General features: G+C 40.4%; 1 protein-coding gene across 2 annotated transcripts in view; it reads left to right on the forward strand.

The window, feature by feature from the left end:
• Positions 1 to 22,948, forward strand: part of ephb6 (eph receptor B6) — a 35,975-nt gene extending 13,027 nt beyond the window's left edge. Inside the window, exons 5-18 of one of the 2 annotated variants that reach the window (XM_041267792.1) lie at positions 7,039 to 7,197; positions 7,480 to 7,733; positions 8,944 to 9,025; positions 13,109 to 13,233; positions 13,584 to 13,746; positions 14,127 to 14,241; positions 14,355 to 14,410; positions 14,526 to 14,645; positions 15,168 to 15,415; positions 19,641 to 19,859; positions 20,501 to 20,650; positions 20,894 to 21,087; positions 21,333 to 21,437; positions 22,684 to 22,948. In XM_041267792.1, coding sequence (XP_041123726.1) covers positions 7,039 to 7,197; positions 7,480 to 7,733; positions 8,944 to 9,025; positions 13,109 to 13,233; positions 13,584 to 13,746; positions 14,127 to 14,241; positions 14,355 to 14,410; positions 14,526 to 14,645; positions 15,168 to 15,415; positions 19,641 to 19,859; positions 20,501 to 20,650; positions 20,894 to 21,087; positions 21,333 to 21,437; positions 22,684 to 22,789 — 2,096 coding nt within the window. In that variant the 3' untranslated portion in view covers positions 22,790 to 22,948. Of the gene's footprint in view, positions 1 to 7,038; positions 7,198 to 7,479; positions 7,734 to 8,943; positions 9,026 to 13,108; positions 13,234 to 13,583; positions 13,747 to 14,126; positions 14,242 to 14,354; positions 14,411 to 14,525; positions 14,646 to 15,167; positions 15,416 to 19,640; positions 19,860 to 20,500; positions 20,651 to 20,893; positions 21,088 to 21,281; positions 21,442 to 22,683 lie in introns of those variants that run through there. The other variant, XM_041267793.1, reaches the window with a different exon arrangement.
• The last annotated feature ends 232 nt before the right edge of the window (positions 22,949 to 23,180 follow it).

A 23,180-nucleotide genomic window follows, 5' to 3' on the forward strand; every position in this document is an offset into this window, starting at 1 on the left:
CTCGTACCTAAACACAAATATACATTTTAAACACTTGTGCTCATAACCCATATTTATATCCCATGTATTTTATATATAAACACCAACATTAACACACTACATACAACATAAAACACTAATAAACATAAAGGGGCGGGACACTCCGCCACAGCTTGTTTCATAACTTACATGACAAAACAGAAAGTGTGCAAATAGAGAATATAGAATCCATGTAAAAAAAGGTTCTTAGAAGCACCTAAAAAGGTCTGCCCACAGTGACAAAGCAAGGTTCTAACGAGAGCCTTTACTTCTTAGAGTGTAGGCATTATTACAGTGGCTCTCAAAAGTATTCAACCCCCTTGGACTTTTCCATGTTTAATTGTGTTACAACATGGAATCAAAATGGATATAATTCGGAGTTTTTGCCACTGATCAACACAAAAAAAGTCCATAATGTTAAAGTGAAAAATAAAATCTACAAATTGTTCTAAATTAATTGCATATATAAAACAGAAAATAATTGATAGCATAAGTATTCACCCCCTTTGTTATGACACACCTAAATAAGCTCTGGTGCAAACAATTGTCTTTAGAAGTCACATAATTAGTTGAATGGAGTCCACCTGTATGCAATTAAGGTGTTTCACATGATTTCAGGTTAAACACACCTGTCTGTGGGAGGTCCCACAGTTGGTTAGTACATTTCCTAACAAAAAGTACATCAGGAAGACGAAGGAACATTCAAAGCAAATCCGGAATAAGGTTCTTCAGAAGCACCAATCGGGAATAGGATATAAGAACATTTTCAAGGTATTGAATAACCCCCAGAGCACAGTAACGTCCATTATTATGAAATGCAGAGAATATGGCACAATTGTGAATCTGTCTAGAACAGGCCGGCCTCAAAAACTGAGTATCCGAGCAAGAAGTGCACTAGTCAAGGAGGCCACCAAGAGGCCCATGGCAACTCTAAAGGAGTTACAGTCTTCCATGGCTGAGCTGGGAGACACTGTGCATATGGCAACAATAGCCCGGGTGCTTCACAAAACTGGTTTTATGAGTAAGAAAAAAAAATCACATCAAATCTCGCCTAGAGTTTGCCAGAAGGCATGAGGGAGACTTTGAGACCAAGTAGAAGAAGATTCTATGGTCTGATGAGACCAAACTAGAGCTTTTCGGCCTCAACGCTAAGCGCTATTTTTGGCGCAAGCCTAATACCGCACATCGTCCTGAGAACACCATCCCTACCATGAAGCATGGTGGTGGTAGCATCATGCTTCTCTGCGTGAGGGCCTGAAAAGCTTGTGAAGATAGAGGGCAAAATGGATGCAGCAAAGTACAGAAAAATCCTGGTGGAAAACCTGCTGAAGTCTACAAGAGACCTGGGACTTGGGAGAAGATTCATCTTCCAGCAGGGCAATGACCCCAAACATACAGTCAAAGCCACACTGGAGTGGCTTAGAAACAAAAAGGTCAATGTCCTGGAGTGGCCAAGTCAAAGCCCGGACCTCAATCCAATTGAGAATATGTGGAAAGAGTTGAAAATTGCTGTTCACTAAAGGTCCCCATTCAACTTGACTAAGTTTGAGCAATTTTGCAAAGAAGAATGGGCAAAAATTGCAGTGTCCAGATGTGCAAAGCTGGTAGAGACTTATCCAAATAGACTCATGACTGTAATTGCTGCCAAAAGTACCTCTACGAAAATTTGAGGGGGTGAATACTCAAGGGGGTGAATACTTATGCAATCAATTATTTTCTGTTTTGTATTTGCAATTAATTTAGAAAAAATTGTAGATTTTATTTTTCACTTTTGACATTATATATGGACTTTTTTGTGTTGATCAGTGGCAACAACTCCTAATTAAATCCATTTTGATTCCATGTTGTAACACAATAAAATGTGTAAAAGTCCAAGGGAGGTGAATACTTTTGAGAGCCACTGTATAAGAATGGTAGATGAGATTAAGAAAAGATGGAATGATATTCCTAGGCACACTAAAGAGAAAATACTCATATACATGTAATACAATGAGGGTTCATCCTCCACTGTTATTTTGTTAATGCCTACAGAATGTATGTTTTGTAATATGGCATTTTGGTAATTAACAATACTGTTTCATGCAGTATGGTTAAATTTAAGTTGGAAAGAAAACAGTAAAAAAAGTACAGAGGGACAGATTACTAAGTTAGTTTGTAGCTAGAGCAAGAACAGTTTTTCTTCCCTATATACCATACAGATATGCTTTAAAATCATACATTGAGTAAGAAATACAGACAAATAAGAAATAAGAGCGTTGTAACTGCATAAGACTTTAAGAAGATATAAGTCGTGGTTAAACTGAAGACTGTTTGTATGAAGCTGTATGGCATTATTGTTGCTGAACATAAAACAATGGAAGGATTTTCCACCCGTTTGACTGCTTGGTTGTAAGTAAATAAAACTTACTGTTTCTGAAGTCTGAAAAGTCTATATGCCTGGAATTATTCCATACAAAATAAGAAGTTGAACTAATATGCAAAGCACAGTGACTGGATGATGTGTCGTAATGTGTAAGCGACTTACTACAAACTCTGAAGTGGTACATTGGTTTATTAAGAAGCCACCAGATATTCCATATTTTATTCATTTGTCCTGGTGATGTATTTCGAGCTTATAACACATCTTCATGTGTTATAAGTACTGCTTGTACCAAAATCTCCAATTCCATATTGGTAAATTTCAGTTTTCGCTTCTGAGCATCCTCATCACCATGGCTAGGCCCAGACGAAGGTCTTTGGGTGCCATTCATTTTCTTTTGGAATGTGTAGTCTACACACGCAGGGTTGACCCAATCCTGTTATTTATTGTGAGATGTGTGTAAATCTCCACTGCTAATTACGGTGAGGGGTATTTTAATTGTTTGATAGCAGAATTGCCTGCTTTACCTAATTAGTCTTACAAAATAGGTTTTTATTTTGATGATGAGTGCGGCTGTACTGAACAAGCACATTACATGGCTTTTTGTTATCGTTTTTACCCCATTCTAAATTTGTGCCTAACTGTTTTGAATAATGATAGCTGGAAGCGAAGGCTGCACACAAAACAAACCAGACAAAGTTGTTGCTCCGTGAGGCACAGATGAAATGACAGCTCTCCTCAATATCTGAGCTGAAAAGCACACTCACGAGCAGCTGTCAGGCAGACTCAGAGAAATTCTGCGGTAGCAACGGATCAATCACACTGCTATTCAGTGTCCAGATAAAATAATACATTGAAAAAAACATAAGATTAAATATAATAACACAACATGACTTTTTTACTGACCTTTCATGCTACATTACTAATTCCTGGGTCAGCTATACTTAGGGTGACTAGATTTTCAAAGCTCAAAACCGGAACACATTCTTAAATAATAGCTAAGACTAATTAACCATTAAAATCTAGGCTATTTTAATGTTTATTTAAATAGCCATCCTCTCACTCTTAGTATTATTATTTTTTTTTTTTTTTTAAGCAGCCTGCTAATTTCAGTACACTCCCGGGTGTATAATTTGTGGTTCATTTTTTTAAACACCATATAATAATTATAATTATGACATTATTATTATTATTATTATTATTATTATTATTATTATTATTATTAATAATAATAATAATAATAATAATAATAATAATAATAACCTTATTGATTATTATTATTATTATATAAATTAATTTCTGTAATATGTCGATAAAAATTAATTTACGTTTTGGCCTTTTTTCGTTCTTGTTTTACTCACTGTGTCAAGATGGCTCTATTTATGTACTTTGTTGATGTGGTTTAATCTGATTGATTTGGATGCCTGCAACCTCTTGCTGCTCTGCTTAGTGTCTGGGCTAAATCCCACCAGAACTGATCAGCTATGAAATTACCGTATTACACTTAATTGTAGATGCATATTGAGTATTAACTCAATGAAAACACAAGGTACACTGAGGAATAAGTACATCTGTCTGTGCTAATCACTTTATAAAAATAATGATCTTGTTTACCCTACATTGTTTTTATTTTATTTTGTTTTCACTGCAGGTGCCATATAGGAAGCAGGTGTTTACGTTATTTTGATAGAAGGTATTTAGGGTGTGTCGTGCTACAGGAAGTGGCTCTAAACCAGGACTTCTGGTCACCCTAGCTATACCAGACAAAATGACACTGGAATGCAGACATCCATCTGTGATTATACTTAATGAAAAACTGCCAACAATTGAAAAATGTGACATTTCAAAATCTAACATGAAATACTGTACTACTATTATGGCTTCCAGTAGACTTTTGCGATATAATTTGTAGCTTCTTTGATTACATAATGTTAAATAAAAGATCTAAATTATGAACATACAGTTTTTTTTTTTTTAATGATGTCTCAATCTTAAAATCCTAGGTGATGAAAAACTTTTGTCTATAGCTATGTTTGCTTTTAATAAAGTTGTCTCGATCAATACTAGGTTAAAGAAATATATTGTAGCGAAATAGGTTAACGCAGGCAGGCGAATCACACAGGGTGAGGCAATCCACACACAGGCGCAAACCCCTGACCTCTCGCACTGAAGCATAGTGCCGACACCGCTATACAAAAGAGCTGGCTCCTTTGCAAGGAGCGTATATCAGGCTTATGTCTCTGTTTGTGATTATGTCACCTACCAGCCCTGCTGCTGCCTACCCCCATGCACGCTACAATATATATTTTTTCAATTTTCAAAGTTTTTATAGCATCCAGAATCTTTAAAATGCCTGTTTGTTGAAAGGAGCCTAAAAAAAGAAAATGGTTTAGCGAAACACCAGAAAGACCTTCACTGTTTCAACTATCCTCCCCCATCCCTAGTCCACAAAGAAAAAACTACTTTGTGAGATACTTTACATAGCTTTTCTTGAGATTTCTTCCCTATTTCATATCCTGTTCTGTGAGGTCTCAGATCATTATTTACTAGGCTCACTGACTATTAGAAAAAGTCTTATCAACCTTCTGATGAGACTCCTGAAAGCTAAATTCATTTGTGAAGGGAATTGATTTGAAAATGACCACTAGAGCTGTGCTGCTGTCTCTCTCCTCCCAGTATCAGCTGTGCCCGCCTGCTTCTGCTAACTTTCATTCTTCTGAGTTAGAAAAAAGCAGGGTGGTGTATTCAGCTTGCATGGAAATGGAAGAGAGTTCACAATGTTTCATAGATTCTCTTCCCCGCCTCTCCTTTCAGCCCCATTAACTGGCTCACTGGTGTGAGTCTTATTTTGTGGATTAACCTAAAGGATTCACTCAATACAGCAATTAGTCAGTTCAACCATTTAAGGACCATGATCGTGTTAATGTGATCATACTGAAGTGGGTTGCTATGTTTACGTGACTGTGATCACGTAAACATGATAAAAACATGCACCGGGAGAGTGTCAAGTTAAAAAAAGCACTCAGGAACTTTTGTAAAAGTCTGGAATATGAAAAAAGCACTTTGTTTTGATATATATATATATATATATATATATATATATATATATATATATATATATATATATATATATATATATATATATATATTTGTTTTTTTTTTCGAAAAGCGAAATGTTTGTATAGTTTCAGAAGTACTTTATAATGTTCCCCAGTGTTCTAAAAAATGAAAAATGACACCTTTTCCAAGATACTACTGTAAAAATAGATTTATTATTTTTATAGGAAAAATGGCTAGTCCTGGGGCAGCATCCCACTAAAAAAATGTTTGGTCTTGAAAGGGTTAAGATTAATGCTTTATTAGATACAGACCAGCGTGCATTACAAAAAAGGCATAATTATCAATTCTGGGAACACAGAGCCTAACAAAAGAATTCTAAACAAGCCTTGTTATACCTAACACATGGTGACATCATTCTTCTGCAATTGTTTCTCTTTGTAAATGTTACAAAGTACCTTTTATCTCTTAGTCACTTCTAATTTTCTAAGACTCATGATGCATGCATTTGACACACTGTCACAGACGGCCGGAGTGGGGGACGTCAGACCAGAAACAGGAACCAGGAAATAAACGACAGAGAGAGGTGGAGTTTGGTGGAGCTGAGCGAATGGTCTCGCTCAGCATTTAATGAATTAACAGAACAGAAAATAAAAAGGTTGTAACCAACAAAAAACACAGAACACGGCACATTCGCCAAAACAAAACAGACAAACAAAACGGACTACGCAGACAACATGGTGAGCAGATATTTTACTTAATACTATTACAATTACCTCCATCTCCAATCTCGTTCTCCACTCACCGAACACACAACCCCAAGTGAATGAAAACATGCAGCTTTTATGCAGCTGTAGCGAGACTTGATTGCTAATCAATCATTCAATTGGTGTTGCAGTACAACTGCATGTGAATTAATAAAGTGCAATTCCCTCTGCTCACATATTATTACTTTGCAATTTGTGCAATCCTCGTGCCTAAATATAAATATACATTTTAAACACTTGTGTTACACCGACCCGTTTATATCCCGTGTACCAATGACAATACACCAACATTAACACACAACAGATAACACAAAATACACACAGGAGCGGGTACTTTGCCACACACACAAACCCTGCTAATGATATATTACTACAAGAGATTACAGGACACAGACATTGATACAGAAGAGGACAGACTACCTCCATATATCATACCCAAATTAGAAATGTGTCCTTATTAGTGACATTTCACAAGCTTGCCTTTACATTGAGTTAATGAAAATACACTGATAAAATAGCAACATGAAAAACAATACAGAAACGACACCTCATCTTTCAACACCCCCATCCCAGTATTATCTTACAGGGTGCAGTAGTTGTCTCATAGCTTTCATTGAAGGGAAAGACAATTCTTCAATATTTTCTCTTTCCTACCCTTTCTTTTCTCACTCTATCTTCTCACCTACTCCCCCATCTCTTGTCTATCTCTCCACCAGTACTAGTTTACAGGGTAGTGTAGTTTACCTTAGATTTTCTGTTTTGCTAGCTTACATTTGCCTTATCTGCAAAGGGTGAGCAGACAGATCCAATGACTGCATTTTCCCTCCTCTCTCTCAGCCTGCCGTCCTGGTCACTTCAAGTCTGATGTCTCCAAGTCCTCCAGCTGCTCTCCTTGCCCTGCTCAGTCTCACAGTTCCAGGGAGGGCTCCTCAGTGTGTCAGTGTCTCAGTGGCTTCTACAGAGCCCCAGAGGAGAGCAGTGATTCACCCTGCACTGGTGAGTATATCCATACACCAACTAATACACAGTGTAACTCCTGATTGATCGATCAATCAATCAGTACGCTGATTGATAAGTCAGACAGATGGACCAACTGATAAACCAACCAAAATGTCATTCAATAAACCAATCAGTACACAATATATCAACAAATCAATACACCAATCAATATATCGACCAGTTATAAGTCAATAAAGAAATGGATACATTAATCAAAATATAAATCAGTCTATCTGACTTTCTGAATGTAACCTATATCTCCTCCCCTCTCTCTCTCAGCCCCCCCTTCTGCCCCTCAGGACCTGCACTGGGAGTCAGAGGGCTCTGGTCTGACCCTGCGTTGGAGGGCTCCCCTGTCGCTGGGGGCCCGCGAGGACCTGCGGTACAATGTGCTGTGCAGGATGTGCCCTGCGCCCCCCACGGTCTGTCTCCGCTGCGGGGATGGAATCACATTCACCCCAGGGCAACAAGACCTGAGTCAGACCAGGGTGCAGGTTCACAACCTGCTCCCCAGGGTGCACTACACCTTCCAGGTGAGGGCGGCTCACAAGGGGCCCGAGAGTACACTGCATCCTTCAGGTGCACATGAGACCTGTGTCTTAACATGGGTCTGTATTGAACCAGTGACTTCTGTGTTGGAATACTGAATTATGTGTTGAGCTATTGACCTTTTTTAAACTGAGTTCAGTATTGGAGCACTGAGTTCAATATTTGAACATGTAGTTCAGCATTGGAAAACTGAATTCAGTATGAAATATTGAGTTCAAGATTGGACCATTAAATTCAATATTGGATCATGAGTTCAGTATTGGGACACTGAGGTCAATATTTGACCATATTTCAGAAATGTTGCCTGAGTTCACTGGGATTTCTATTTGATTCAATAAAACCCTCACTTGTTAGCGGTGTTGTTGTAAACACACTACCCTCAATACAGAAACCCTCAAAGGGTTTGAGAGACCTCAATGATTCAATATAGTTCGTATTATAATATGGTTTTGCACCACCTTCTGGGGAATATTGGGCTGTAACGTATGTAATATAGTACAGCAGTGTAATAATGATCTGTGGAGTGTGGAATACAGAGGTGCAATCAATGATTGAAATGGGGAGAAAAATGGGGGTATGCAGAGAAATGGTAATCACCAAACAGCTTCAGTCAAAATAACTGCCACAGGGGCTCAGGTGGCAACTCTTCATGACTTTGAGAATGGCAAACGGTGACATCAGCACATCTTCTATGTACCAGGCAGGTTTTCTCATACTGTACTTCATAGGGTCAAAGTTCTGCAGTGGTGACCCATTAAAACAAAAGGGACAAGAGATGATCTGTGCTCATCGCGTTTGGTCTAACGTGAGAATGTCATTCATATTTCTGAAGCTGCACTTACATTCACTTGTTGAAACTGCAATAGCTCTAAATGCTTTCAGTAGTGGTTTCATGTCAGTTGTATTTACAGACCCCCCCTTACACTATCCAGTACATCAATGGTGAACAGCCTTTGGCAAACGACTTATGTGTTAAGTTGTTCATTGCAAGCCATTCATTCTTGTGATGCACAACTCAAACAAGCAGCGTCAGTGTTCAACAATCTCTACATGCAATTTAGAACATATTTCTGGCTATAAGAAGTGCCGCAATGTAACTTGAATGTAGAAGTGGCGAGGACCTGGGTGTAATAAATGCATGTGGAGTGTTGATACCGCACGGCAATGTTGACTTGTGTGATCTTTTCCTTGCAGGTTCAGGCAGTGAATGGAGTTACTGATCAAAGTCCACAGGCCCCACGGTATAGCACTGTGAACGTCAGCATCAGCCAGTCAGGTAAACGAGTTCAATTAATACAAAACAAAAAAGGTTTAATAGCACTTCAATAATGACAACAAAAATTGAGAGAAAAAAATTCCAATGAGATTTTTTGCCCTCATTTAGATTGAAAAAACATTATTTTTAACCAATCCCATTTTCTTCAAATTATATATATTTAAAGCATATAGATAGGATATACTATAAAGTATGTACATCTAAAAAAAATGGGGGGGGGGGGGGGGGGGAGGAACGGATGGATGACCATGCTTAGTTTTCAGGAGAGGGGAGAGGGGAGAGGGATATGTATTAGTTACTTGAGAATAACATAAATTCTAACATTTTGGAGCTGTTATTTTAGGAAATGACTCAAGCCAAGCCAAGATACATACATGAAGAATTGTTTTGATTTGTTATGAATTACACACACAATGGGCAAATTGTTTGATTTGGTTTGAAAGGTGATTTGTAAAATAATTATCTGGATGAAGATAGATGTAAACCCACTGTAGACAACAGCTGGCACCGGGGAGACAGAAACAGCACTGGTTTGACAGGTTTTTACTTTTGGCAGCAAGTCTGTGTGACGTTATCTGTTCCTTAGAGACAGAGAGAGATAGAGGTTATAAAATCTGTTTGAACATGCTAATCACACCCTTACAACCTACTAGTCCCTGAGACTCAAATCTGTCTGTCTATCTATCTAGCTATAGGTCTGGTTGTCTGGCTTGCTGTCTATCTGTTTGTCTATCTATTGATAGTTTAGCAATGAGCAAAGTACTAATACAGGGGCTACTAGAATAAGCTATGAAGACAAGTTGAATTTATTTAGACTTCAACAAGGAAGAATTAGGGTGGACTTGATTGAAGTCATGTCAGTCTTAACAGGGTTACGTTGGCTAGTAGTTTAATAGCAGCACAGAAACTAACAATAAGATACTTAGGACAGAGAGAAGGAGACACTTCTTCAAACAAAGAGTGGTGAGGGTATGGAATGGGTTACCTAGCCATGTTGCTGATCTTGAATCATGTGGAGCTATTGTTGATCTATAATCTATACTTCATTAAAGGAGTGCTAATTAAGGTTTTTAAATCCTTTTTATTTAACCTTAGTAGCATTAACATTGGTCTTTACTGTTCTTGTGTTGAAAGCATTGTATTTCTTGGTTTGTATTTTATATTTAAATTCAGATTTCCTCACAACGCAAGTGCATACTCCTGAGTCAAATCACATCCTATGTAGCTGGTCACATTTTCTTCTCTGGCTCTGTCTTTGAAATACCTACATATGCGCAGTGTGCAAATAATTCATATCATATTTGGTTTGAGCAATAAATCAAAGAACATGTATTTTGAAGTTAAAGCAAATATTATTAAAAGTGAGTAAGCACAGAGAACAAAGGTCTAAGCAAAAACAGCACCTGAGAATGAAATAACCTGCATGGTTATTATATGACTCCATATTCACTAAAATAGTTCGGGACAGTTCAGGCTTTTTAACTCACACCGCAGTGCATTCTGGTAAGTGTAGTCCTGCTGTGAAAGGTACCCGAGACAGGTAAAATGTACCAGAATGCATTTGGGTGAGTTGAAAAGCCTGAACTGTCCCATACTGTGTTTGTGTACATGGAGTCATATGGTAACCCTCATAACATACATAATAGTATATTAAACAGCAAATACATATTAGCAAAATCCAGAATGCGTTGGTTTAATGTATAGATTTCTAAATAAATACAGTTTGTATTGCTCCTTGTACTTGCTACGCCAGCAAACTAAATTGTAAAACCAACAAAATAATCTTCTGTCTGCTGTTACATTTCAACACCAGCACACACAAACTTATTTCTGTTGTTAGAATTTCAAAAGCAGTAGCAAAGCTAACAGGACATACATAACCTTCAACACAAACACACTTCACAATGACCTTTAATATATACAACTATGGATACAGAAACTTAGAGAAACAGTTATTGGTGTCGCTGCAGTATGACATATAAAACTGGAGATTGAAACTCAGGGGACTGTCTGAATCATTTTTGGTGCTACGGCAGTGTAATATATAAAACTATGTAGACTGAAACTCAAGGGGACTTTATGAATTAGTGTTGGTGCCACTGATGTATAGAATATAAAATTATAGCTATATTATTATGGTCAGCTACAGTATTTTCAGGTTGCCTCTCAGCAGTAAGCACTTGGGTTACTTTTCTGTGTTTTGCTGTAATCTGGCGGAAACTGATTCAAATGCAACCAGTGCTTATGTGCTTCTTTTCAATATCCTTTACTGACCCCTAGTGAGGGATGGTGGTACTGCAGCTAGTGGGAATGTGCTTTTCGTTCATATTGCTTTACTGTCACCTAGTGCGCGGTGGTGGTACTGCAGATGGATATAATGTGCTTTATATTTGTTATCCTTTACTAACATCTAGTGATGGGTGGTGGTACTGCAGATAGTTATAATGTGCTTTAGATTTGTTTGCTGCTGATAATGCAACAAGTACTCTCCAAACCTTGAATGAATTTGCAAGGATCACTATACTCTTTGTGATGTTTCTAGGAAGACTAAATATCTATGTCAACAGGTGCTCAGCATATTACTACTGACAACATTTCTCCTAAATTCCAAATAAAAATATTGTCATTTAGGGTATTTATTTGCAGAAAATGACAACTGGTCAAAATAACAAAAAAGATGCAGTGTTGTCAGACCTTGAATAATGCAAAGAAAATAAGTTCAGATTCATTTTTAAACAACACAATACTAATACAACACTAATACTAAGCTGAGCTGCTTGAATTTTTGCGCCAGGAGTGGCATAAAGTCACCCAACATCAATGTGAAAAACTGGTGGAGAGCATGCCAAGACGCATGAAAGCTGTACTTGAAAATCAGGATTATTCCACCAAATATTGATTTCTGAACTGTTCCTAAGTTAAAACATTAGTATTGTGTTGTTTAAAAATGAATCTGAACTTATTTTCTTTGCATTATTCAAGGTCTGACAACACTGCATCTTTTTTGTTATTTTGACCAGTTGTCATTTTCTGCAAATAAATGCCCTAGATGACAATATTTTTATTTGGAATTTTTGAGAAATGTTGTCAGTAGTTTATAGAATAAAACAAAAATGTTCATTTTACCCAAACACATACCTATAAATAGTAAAACCAGAGAAACTGATAATTTTGCAGTGGTCTCTTAATTTTTTCCAGAGCTGTATATACAGTACTGTGAAAAAGTTTTAGGCAGGTGTGAAAAAATGCTGTAAAGTAAGAATGCTTTCAAAAATAGACATGTTAATAGATTATATTTATCAATTAACAAAATGCAAAGTGAGTGAACAGAAGAAAAATCTATATCAAATCAATATTTGGTGTGACCACCCTTTGCCTTCAAAACAGCATCAGTTCTTCTAGGTACACTTGTACACAGTTTTTGAAGGAACTCGGCAGGTAGGTTGGCCCAAACATCTTGGAGAACTAACCACAGTTCTTCTGTGGATTTAGGCAGCCTCAGTTGCTTCTCTCTCTTCATATAATCCCAGACAGACTCGATGATGTTGAGATCAGGGCTCTGTGGGGGCCATCCCATCACTTCCAGGACTCATTGTCTTCTTTACGCTGAAGATAGTTCTTAATGGCTTTCGCTGTATGTTTGGGGTCGTTGTCATGCTGCAGAATAAATTTGGGGCCAATCAGGTGCCTCCCTGATGGTATTGCATGATGGATAAGTATCTGCCTGTACTTCTCAGCATTGAGGATACCATTAATTCTGACCATATATATATATATATAGCAAAATAAATACATGTGATTTCTGCAGCATTGCTATTGAAAAGTGGTTGGGTGTCCTAACCTGTCTTTCTTTGTTTTTAGTACATTTATAGTGCTTTGTTATATTGGTAATAAGAAATGGGTTTTCTGTGTTGCTGATTTTTCAGCAACAACAACAATAACAAACAATCCTGTATAATATATTGAACTATGGAGATTGAAACTCAGGGGGACTGTCTGAATCATTGTTGGTGCCACTGTAACATATAAACCTATAACTGGTGAAGCATTGAAAACATCTCAATTTCCTGTTTCCTGTTGCAGTGCCATCTTCAGTACCCATGATGCACCAGGTTAGCCGCACCCCTGATTCTATCACGCTCTCCTGGCCACAACCAGACAATCCCAACGGGGACATTCTGGATTACCAAATCCGCTACTTCGACAAGGTCAGTGCGCAAAACAACCAGAGATCTTACCAACCATCAGTTCATCTCTCTTTTTTAAATGTCTTTGCTTTTATTCAGACTGATCTATCATTTTAGTAAACTACTGTGTATGTGCATTAAGTTACATTTCTAAAAAGAAGTTTGAAAAATTATCACTAGGATGTGCTACTGTCTCTCCCTCCTCTCCACTCTCCTCTCTCTCCCCTGCTCACTCCTCTCCTCTCCTCTTTCCTCTCTCTACACCCAGTATTGTCTATACCTATCTGGTTCTAGAAAATACTAAAAGAAACTAAAATTTGATGTTTTGTAGTCATAGTCTTAGTGTGTAATCTACTCCCTGTCTCTCTCAGTCCGGGGATGAGGAGAGCTCTGTGCTTCTCTCCAGTGAGACGAATATGGCCACGGTTCAGGGTCTGAGCTCAGGGACGATCTACGTCTTCCAGATCCGCGCCAGGAATGAGATGGGATACGGAGCATACAGTGGGAAACTGTACTTCCAGACACTGCTGGAGGGTATGACCGATCTGCTTGTTTGTGTGTGTGTCTCTCCCTCTGTATTTTAATAGTTTAATAACATCAATGTGCAGGGATGGAAATAAGACTCCCATTGCATAGCAGTTTTATCCATTCCTGATTTGACTATGAGTTTAATAAGACACACCTGAGCTTGTTATCTATACACTGTGGCTAATTGAGCTCGTAGTAATAAAACCTGGAATGAGCAAAACTCCTGTGCAATAGGAGTCTTATTTTTATCCTGTGTGTGTGTATCTATGTCTGTTTGTGTGTCTCTTTCTGTATCTCTCAATAGTAATTTGGTTGTCAGCTGGTGTTTGTTTGGATGTCTATGTTAGTGTCTCTCCCTCCCTCTGATTTCCTCTCATTGTTTGCAGAGGAGCGCTCGGAGGCAGTTCAGAAAAAGCTCCCCCTGATGGTGGGCTCAGTGATGGGAGGAATGGCTTTCCTACTGGTGGGAGCCGTGCTGGTACTAATCTTCGTCTTCAGGAGGTAACGAGAGACAAATTCTGTTATCAGACATTCCTGAACTGCACTCAGATGAACAGTGATGAAGTGTAATGATATCTGTGTGTGTCTCTCTCTCCCTCCCTCTCTTCTCTCAGCAAACGAAGAGAAAGCACGTACAGTGACAGACTGCAGCGTTACATCAGCACTAGAGGTGAGTTGAGAAACAAGAGGAAAGGAAGGAGACATGAAACGGCAATACGTCACAGTGAAGGTGTTTTGTTTGACACGAAACAATACCTGATCAGCCACGTACCTTTTCTTCTCAGGAGGCGGAGCCAAGTACTATGTTGACCCCTCGACCTATGAGGACCCTAACGAGGCTATCCGGGAGTTTGCCCGGGAAATCGATCCAGCTCACGTGAAGATTGAAGAAGTTATTGGAGCCGGTAAGTCTGTCTGTCTGCATGCCAGCCAGCCTGTCTGTCTGTCTGTTCTTTTGTATCTCTGCATTTGTCCCATGCCAATTGAAAGATGTTTTTCTGTTTGTCTCTGCATATCTATTTGTTTGTCCCGGGTGAGTTTGGAGAGCTCTGTCTCTGTTGCTCATTGTTTGACCCCTGCTATCTTTGTGGTCTCCCAGGTGAGTTTGGAGAGATGTATCCGTGCCTGTGTCTATATATGTGCCTGTGTCTGTATATGTGTCTCTGTCTGTATCTGTGTCTGTGTCTCTGTCTGTATCTGTGTCACTGTCTGTATCCGTGCCTGTGTCTGTATATGTGCCTGTGTCTGTATCTGTGTCTCTGTCTCTGTCAGTATATGTGTCTGTGTCTCTTTCTGTATATGTTCTGTGTCTCGTCTATATCTGTGTCTGTATCTGTATCTGTGTCTGTATCTATGTCTCTGCCTCTGTCTGTATCTGTGTCTGTGTTGCTTAGTGTTTCACCCCTCCTGTCTTTGCGGTCACCCAGGTGAGTTTGGAGAGGTGTGCAGAGGCAGACTGAAGCCCGCTGGGAAGCGAGAGATGACCGTGGCAATTAAGACCCTTCGCTCGAGCTGCCTGGACTCTGAGAAGTGTTCCTTCCTCAGCGAGGCCAGCACCATGGGTCAGTTCGACAACCCCAATGTCCTGAAACTGGAGGGAGTAGTGACCCGCAGTCGGCCAGTTATGATCATCTCAGAGTTCATGGAGAATGGAGCGCTTGACAGCTTCCTCCGGGTGAGTCTGTATGTATGTCTGCCTAGCTATCTGTCTATCTGCCAGACAATCTGTCTGTCTATCTCTGTCTGTCTGTCTGTCTTCCTGCTTGTCTGTTTCTGCTTGTCTGTATCTATCTATCTATCTATCTATCTATCTATCTATCTATCTATAGAAAGTCTACAACCCTTGAACTTTTTTCACATTTTGTTGTGTCAGTGCCTCAGAGTTTCATGAATTTAAATTATGATTTTTTCCAGATATCTACACACCATACTCCACACTGTTAAGGGGAAAAAAGTTTTTATTGAGAAAAAAATATATATTAAAAATACAAAACTGAAAGCTCATAATTGGATAAGTCTCCATCCCCGAAAAGAAGCACCTTTGGGTCACTGTCATGCTGAAAGGTGAACTCTTGCAGAGGGCAGCAAGTTTTCCTCAAGGACTTCTCTGTAATTTGTTCCATTCATTTTCCCTTCTATCCTGACAAGTGTCCCAGTCCCTGCCGATGAGAAACATCCCCATAACATGATGCTGCCACCACCATGCTTCACAGTAGGGATGGTGTTCTTTGGGGGAGGCGCTGTGTTGGGTTTGCACCAAAGATAATGCTTTGCATTTAGGCCAAAAAGTTAAATTTTAGTTTCGTCAGATCACAAAACTTTTTGCCACATAGCTAAAGAATCTCCTGAGTTTCAGAATCAGGCCAGATTTATGGAGTGCTTGGGATATTGTAGTTACATGCACAGTTTGACAAGTCTAGACCATAAAAGTATGTAGCTCTTGCAAAGATGCCATTGGCCTCTTGGTAGCCTCTCTGATCAGTCTCCTTCTTGCTCGGCCATCCAGTTTGGAGGGATGGCCTGGTCTTGACAGGGTCTTGGTGGTGCCATACACCTTCCACTTCTTAATAATCATCTTGACCATGCTCCAAGGGATGTTCAAGGCCTTTGATATTTTTTTTATACCCATCCCCTAATCTGTGCCTTTCAACAACTCTATCCTGGAGTTCTTTTTAAAGCACCTCGGTGCTTATGGTTGAGTCTTTGCTTTGAAATGCAATACCCAGCAGAGGGAACCTACAGGAACTGCTAAATTTATCCTGAAATCATGTGAATCACTACAATTTAACACAGATGGAGGCCACTTGTCTTGATGTGTGATTTTGAAGGCGATTGGTTACAACTGAACTAATTTAGGTTTGCTATTACAAGGGGAGTGGACACTTATACAACCAAGCTATTTCAGTTTTTATTTTTAATTAATTTTCTACAAATTTCTAGAATATTTATTTTCACTTGGAAGTTGTGGGGTAGGATGTGTAGATTTTTTTTTTTTTTAATGCATTTTAATTCCAAGCTATAAGGCAACAAAAGGTGAACATTGTGCAAGGGGGTGTAGACTTTCTATAGGCACTGTATGTATGTATGTATGTATGTATGTATGCATGCATGGATGGATGGTGTGCCGGTACACATATTTCCAAAGTAACTACCTGTGACAGGATGGATGAAGTGGTGACGTCAGGCCAGATGCAGGAACCAAACACACAGAGACAATGCTGCAGTACAAAAGACGCATGGTGCGCCGTTTGTTAAAAAACAAAAATAAATAAAATATTTAAACAAAAAAAACACTGCTCACAGATCAAAATACAAGATTTAAGCAAAAGCAGGAACACAAAATAATACGATCAGGCTGGGCAATAGCCTTTACTGATCACTATGTTTCATTTTAAATTGCTTTTTTCTCTCCTCTCGCGCTCTTCTGTTCCTCCTCTGAACTCCCACCTGGAGTGCAGAGAGCAGCAGCTCCCTTCTATGGGGCTCCAGCCATAGTTTCTCCTCCCGCGAAAGTGCAGCTGGGGGAGCTGGTCTCCTGACCCCCCCTTCCATTCTATATGGCCACCAGATCCCCTTTTTGGGGCTTTGGCCACAGTATTTCCTGCTGCTTGGCAACCCAGGTGAAGCAAAGCAGGCAACAACCCCAGGCGAAGTAGAGCCGGCAGCGACCCAAGGCAAAGCAGAGCAGGCAGCGACCCCAGGTGAAGCAGAGCCAGCAGCAACCCCAGACGAAGCGGCAGGGGCTCCTCCCCTTCTAGCAGTGAAGGCGGCAGGGGCTCCTGCCCTTCTGATGGCAAAGGGGTCAGGGGTTCCTCCCCTTCTGGCGGCAAAGGTGGCAGGGGCTCCTCCCCTTCTGGCGGCGAAGGTGGAACAAGCAGGTAATCTCCCTCTGCTGGTGGATGTGGGAGCAGCAAGTAGTCCTCCCATGGCGCGGAGGTGGAAGTAGAAGATATTTTCCCTCTGCTGGTGGAGGTGGGAGTGACAAGCAGTCCTCCCATGGTGGAGGAGGCAGAACCAGAAGATATTCTCTCTCTAATGGTGGGTACCTAAGCTGTGGACATTCGGCCTTCCCCCTCTTGGGCTGTGGACACACTGACTCCCCCCTCTTGGGCTGTGGACGCACCGACTCCCTCCTCTTGTGCTGTGGATGCACCGACTCCCCCCTCTTGGGCTGTGGACGCACCGACTCCCCCTTCTTGGGCTGTGGACGCACCGACTCCCCCCTCTTGGGCTGTGGACGCACCGACTCCCCCCTCTTGGGCTGTGGATGCACCGACTCCCCCCTCTTGGGCAGTGGATGCACCAACTCCCCTCTTTGGCCTGTGAACTTTCAGGCTCCTCCCATTTTCGGACTCTTCCCACTCAGGCGCAGGACGTTCGGGTGCAAGGGGATACGTGCAAGGGGATACGTGCCAGGGCTCCCCACAGTTAAAGCACCACTCCACCCCCCACAGGCAGGTGAGGCAGACTTGCTGTGGCTGTTGCTTCCTTCAGCTCCTCCTTTTTCCTCCCATCTGCTCTTCCTCACTCCACAAGTAATTAAACAAAACAAAAAAAAAACTACAGTACTCTTTTCTGGCCCAAGTCTGGAGGCAGTTGTTGATCTCGCGATGACACCATGTGTGACAGGATGGACAAAGTGGTGATGTCAGGCCAGACGCAGGAACCAAAGACACATAGGCAGTACTTCAGTACAAAAGACGTGTAGTGCGCCGTTTATTAAAAAAAATAAAAATAAATAAAAAACACAAACACAAACTAATATGATCAGGCTGGGCAATAGCCATCACTGATCTACTATGTTTCATTTTAAATTGCTTTTCTCTCTCCTCTCGCTCTCCTCTGTTCCTCCTGTGAACTAACATCCGGAGTGCAGAGAGCTGCAGGTTTAAATGCAGGTGACCATCTCCCAATTAGCAACAAATTCATCACTGGCCACCTTCTGCACAAGGTTTTTAAAAATTAATGAGGATAGGCTTCCCTTCCATGCTGCAACATAAATACAAAAACAAAACATACGGCCTCGTCGTCATTTTTAAATATAACAATAAACACAAATAAATAAATCATAATATAAACACAAAATAAACTGCACAGGGGTGGATGGGAAACCCTGTTCTAAAAATAAATACTGTACAGAGCTTCTCGTCCTGTTACACTAACTTTAAGAATTATTTGTCAGCAGGTATTAAGTAGATGTAAACATGCCTATTTATTAATGTGTTGATTTCAAAACAAGAAAAACTGACCTTCCATCACTTTTACAATGGAGTACCAATCAATGGCAATTAGCTTCCACACTGATTGTTTTAAAAGCCAATTTGAATAGAACTTTCCATTCATTTAGGGCACTGCATTTACACTGATGTACTGCTGTACCGAGCCCATAAACTAGCAATGAAAATATGCAATTGCAAAACTAGCAGATGCAGTTGATTCGTTACATAAACAAGTCCTTTCATTAACCCTAACTCAAGAGCTACCTCTGTGGAAACTGGGATTTGTATTTCTTTGTCTATTTTAATCAGAGATGACATCTTGTCCAGGACTACAATCCCACAATCTGCTGCTAAGGCAAGTGAAATAATAAATTAATAAAATTATTTACTACCGGGCACCACTCTGCTTGAGGTCACCACCTGTGGTTACCACCAAGTTGCCTCAGTTGATTGTCGTTTCCGCAGGGTCTTAGTGGAGACTACTGACTAGTGATTATACAACTTTTATGCAGTTGAAAATACAAGTTTTAGTACTGGTGCATTAAGGGGGGCATATTACAGTCATTGAAACAGTCACCCGGCCACACACCACCCCCCCCCCCCCCCCCCCACCCCATTAAGTAGTACGGATATCAATGCTCTGGAGTGTATCTCATTCCTTCTCTCCCCCTCTCTCTTTAGGAGAACGAGGGTCAGTTTAGCATGCTGCAGTTGGTTGGAATGCTCCGTGGGATTGCAGCAGGGATGCGCTATCTGTCGGAGATGAATTTCGTGCACCGGGACCTGGCTGCTCGCAATGTGCTGGTGAACTCTAACCTGGTGTGCAAGGTGGCTGACTTCGGGCTGTCCCGATTCCTGAGAGGGGATGATGAGTCCCTGCCGACCTACACTGCAGCACTGGTACAGCAACACTCAATTACATTTATTACAGGAATAACTCACTCCTCTGTTACAGCAGCGGATTATTTTTGAGCTGGTTCTTTATTGCAACATGTTGCAAGGGCTTTGCTACTTAATGCAACCATTTGTTTATTTATTTAGCATATACACAGATATTAGGAAGACCAAAATAATAAGTGCATATTCAAAACTGAAACAGGTTGGACTGAAATACTTCCAGAAATGATGAAGTGTGAGGTGCAGTACAATGTAGTTAAAAAAAAAAAAAAATCTTACCCATCTTTATTTTTTTGTGTCGTCCAGCATTTCATGCAAAACCAAAAATGCCACGGCGCACACGTAAAGAGGGTGGGGGGTGGGGGGGAGGGAGGATGTTTTAGTCTAGTTCCAGTATCTTCAGTACTTTAGATTTATTTTTATCTGTTTTCGGCCATATTTATTTATTTTATTATTTTATTATTTTTTTAATTCAGCCATATATGTTTTTCAGTCATTTTTCATCATCACATGTTTTGTATGTAGGCTATTTATTTCTATTTCTAGTTATTTATTCATCTATTTGAATTAATTCCTTTACTATTTCTTTATTGAGTGGTTTACTGATTGGTTCAGTTCTGTACTGTCTCCCTTTGGCTCCGCAGGGCAGTAAGATTCCTATTCGCTGGACTGCTCCAGAGGCCATTCAGTATAGGAAGTTCACATCAGCCAGTGACGTGTGGAGCTTCGGCATCGTGATGTGGGAAGTGACATCATACGGGGAGCGGCCCTATTGGGACATGAGTAACCAGGAGGTAACGACTACTTCCTGTCTGTCTGTGCCCATCACTCTCACCTCCATTGTCCCTTCTCTCCCACTCCCCCATTCGCCCTATACCTCTTACTTTTGCACCCTCCAACTTCTCTCACACCCCCTGCCTCTCCCATCCCTCCACACCTGCCACATTCTCTCTGCTTCTCTCCCTCCCTCATTCTGATCTGATATGGGATATTGGTAGAACTCCTCTAGTTGATCTCTCACTTTCTCTCTCTCTCAGGTGATAACAGCAGTGGGAGATGAATACCGCCTCCCCGCCCCTCCTAACTGCCCTGGGACTTTACACTCCCTCATGCTAGACTGCTGGTTGAAGGACCGGTCCGAGAGACCCGGGTTCGAGCAGATAGTGTCCATGTTAGATAAGCTCATCAGACACCCCGCTGGGCTGAAGGCAATATCCACACACACCAACAGGTGATGATCTCTCTCCTCCATCCACTGCATAGCGATTTGAGCCATTCTAGGTTTTACACATTTGTTAAAAAATAAATGAAAGAGAATAATTTAAAAAAACAAAACTAAGCTTTGCAAAATTTGTTCCTGAAAAACATGGTTTTATAAGTGTTTGATGGTTATCTCTAATTGAGTTCATAATCTCTGTTTCTCAGACCCTCCCAGCCGTTGCTTAGCAACACCCCTGTGAATTTCTCCATTCTCAGCTCTGTCTCTGATTGGCTGGATGCTCTCAAGATGGGCCGATACAAAGAGGAATTCAGCAGAGCGGGAATGAATTCGCTAGAAATTGTGTCCAGGATGACACTCGAGTGAGTCTGTGTGTCTGTCTATGTGTCTGTATAAACTCACTAAAGCCTGTCCAGAATGGTACTCCAGTGAATGCCTGCCTGTGTGTGTGTGTCTGTCTGTAAGAACTTGTGAAAAGAATGAGTGCCTGTCTGTTGATCTGTGTATCTATGTCTGTCTTAATAAGTTCGCTGGAGACTGTCCAGGAAAACACTCTAGTCTGTCTGTCTGTATTTTGTCACATACAGGATACCCCATGAACAGTCATGGAGTGGTAAGGGTGGTTAAATAGCTTGGATGAGCCCCTGGAAGGGTCCACTCCTGGTCTTTGTTCCAGCCCTATTCTAGATTGTTTAACTTAAACCAATTAAAACTCCATCTGTAGTTAATTATATCATTTTACCGTTCTGGCGTGGAACGAAGCTCCAGGACCACTTCACTCCATGAAGACAACGATAGACAACAAAGTACAACGATGTGTACTGCTCAGCTAAATAAACACAAGGTTCAGTCCTGAAATATGCACAGTATTTAAACACACACAATACACAAACATTAGTCTGAGACGAGGGTAAGCGCTATTAGTGCAAATGCAGTTTTTCTGTGAACAATGGTGAAGTGTTGTCCAAGTTTGTGCTGGTCTTAAGTGATAACTCTGGATCATGTTAGCCGTCTAATCAATAACAAACACTACAAATAGAACGCACAAAACAAACACTAAACACTCACGGTAATATTTCACTCAGGAACAGATCACCTAGCCACGCCCACTTGCTTAGCGAGTGCAACCGTTTCTCCGCTAATCCGCAGTTGCCACATCACTTTCCCTCTAGGACGATGATTTAATATGCAGCTGTGCCCTGTTTATAGATGGCCGACTTCCACCTAACGCTGGTAATGAATTGTCAGGCCATCCAGTCCAGAGCACTCTGTTCTCTTTACACTGTGTCCTCACAGGTTGGGAGAGAGATTTATCACTAAGAATCATTCTGTCTGTCATAGAATGACAAATAAAAATAGATAAATTAAACAGGTTAATTCAGGGATCCTTAGATCAAGCTCCATGTCAGCTAACAATGCGATGACATGATTTGAAACAGTGTAATTCATTAGCAGATTTGAACGAACGCAAGATTCCAAAAGGAAATGAAATCTGTTTAAAAAAAAAAAAAAAAAAAAAAAAAACTGTTCACTCAGCATCATGGAATTTGAAAAAGCTGTGCTAGATCATAGCTTATTGTGTAATATATGTCTCTGTCTTTCTCTCAGAGATATTCAACGCGTGGGAGTTTCGCTCCTGGGACACCAGAAAAAGATCCTGAACAGCATCCAGCTGCTGAGAGTGCACCAGAACCAAAGCCAAATCGAGGTGTAGAAAGGGGTCAGGAGAGGTGAGGTGGGATGATACTGTGTTGAATTCACTGGCAGATCCGAGTCTGTACGTGTCATGTAAAGATATTTAAAATCTCGGTCCAAAATTGTATAAAGTCAACCTTTTTATCTCTTCGATGTACGTTTGTAACGTCTAACTGTTAAAATTGTAAAATACACTTTTTATTTAACAAAAGTCTTTGTCTGTAGTCATTTATAAAATACAACTACTCAATCCTGCAGCCCTAAAGAATGTCAGGTTTTTATACCATATCGGCTCAGGCCATCTGTGACTGCATTGCATTTTTGTTATCTTACTAATTATCAATAGAGTTCAGCCCTTTAGCTGTTACTTCAAGTGCAACCAGCCATTGAATCTCTTTTACAAGGTCACC

Source organism: Polyodon spathula, chromosome 13 (genome assembly GCF_017654505.1).
Source record: "Polyodon spathula isolate WHYD16114869_AA chromosome 13, ASM1765450v1, whole genome shotgun sequence".
Taxonomy (NCBI): domain Eukaryota; kingdom Metazoa; phylum Chordata; class Actinopteri; order Acipenseriformes; family Polyodontidae; genus Polyodon; species Polyodon spathula.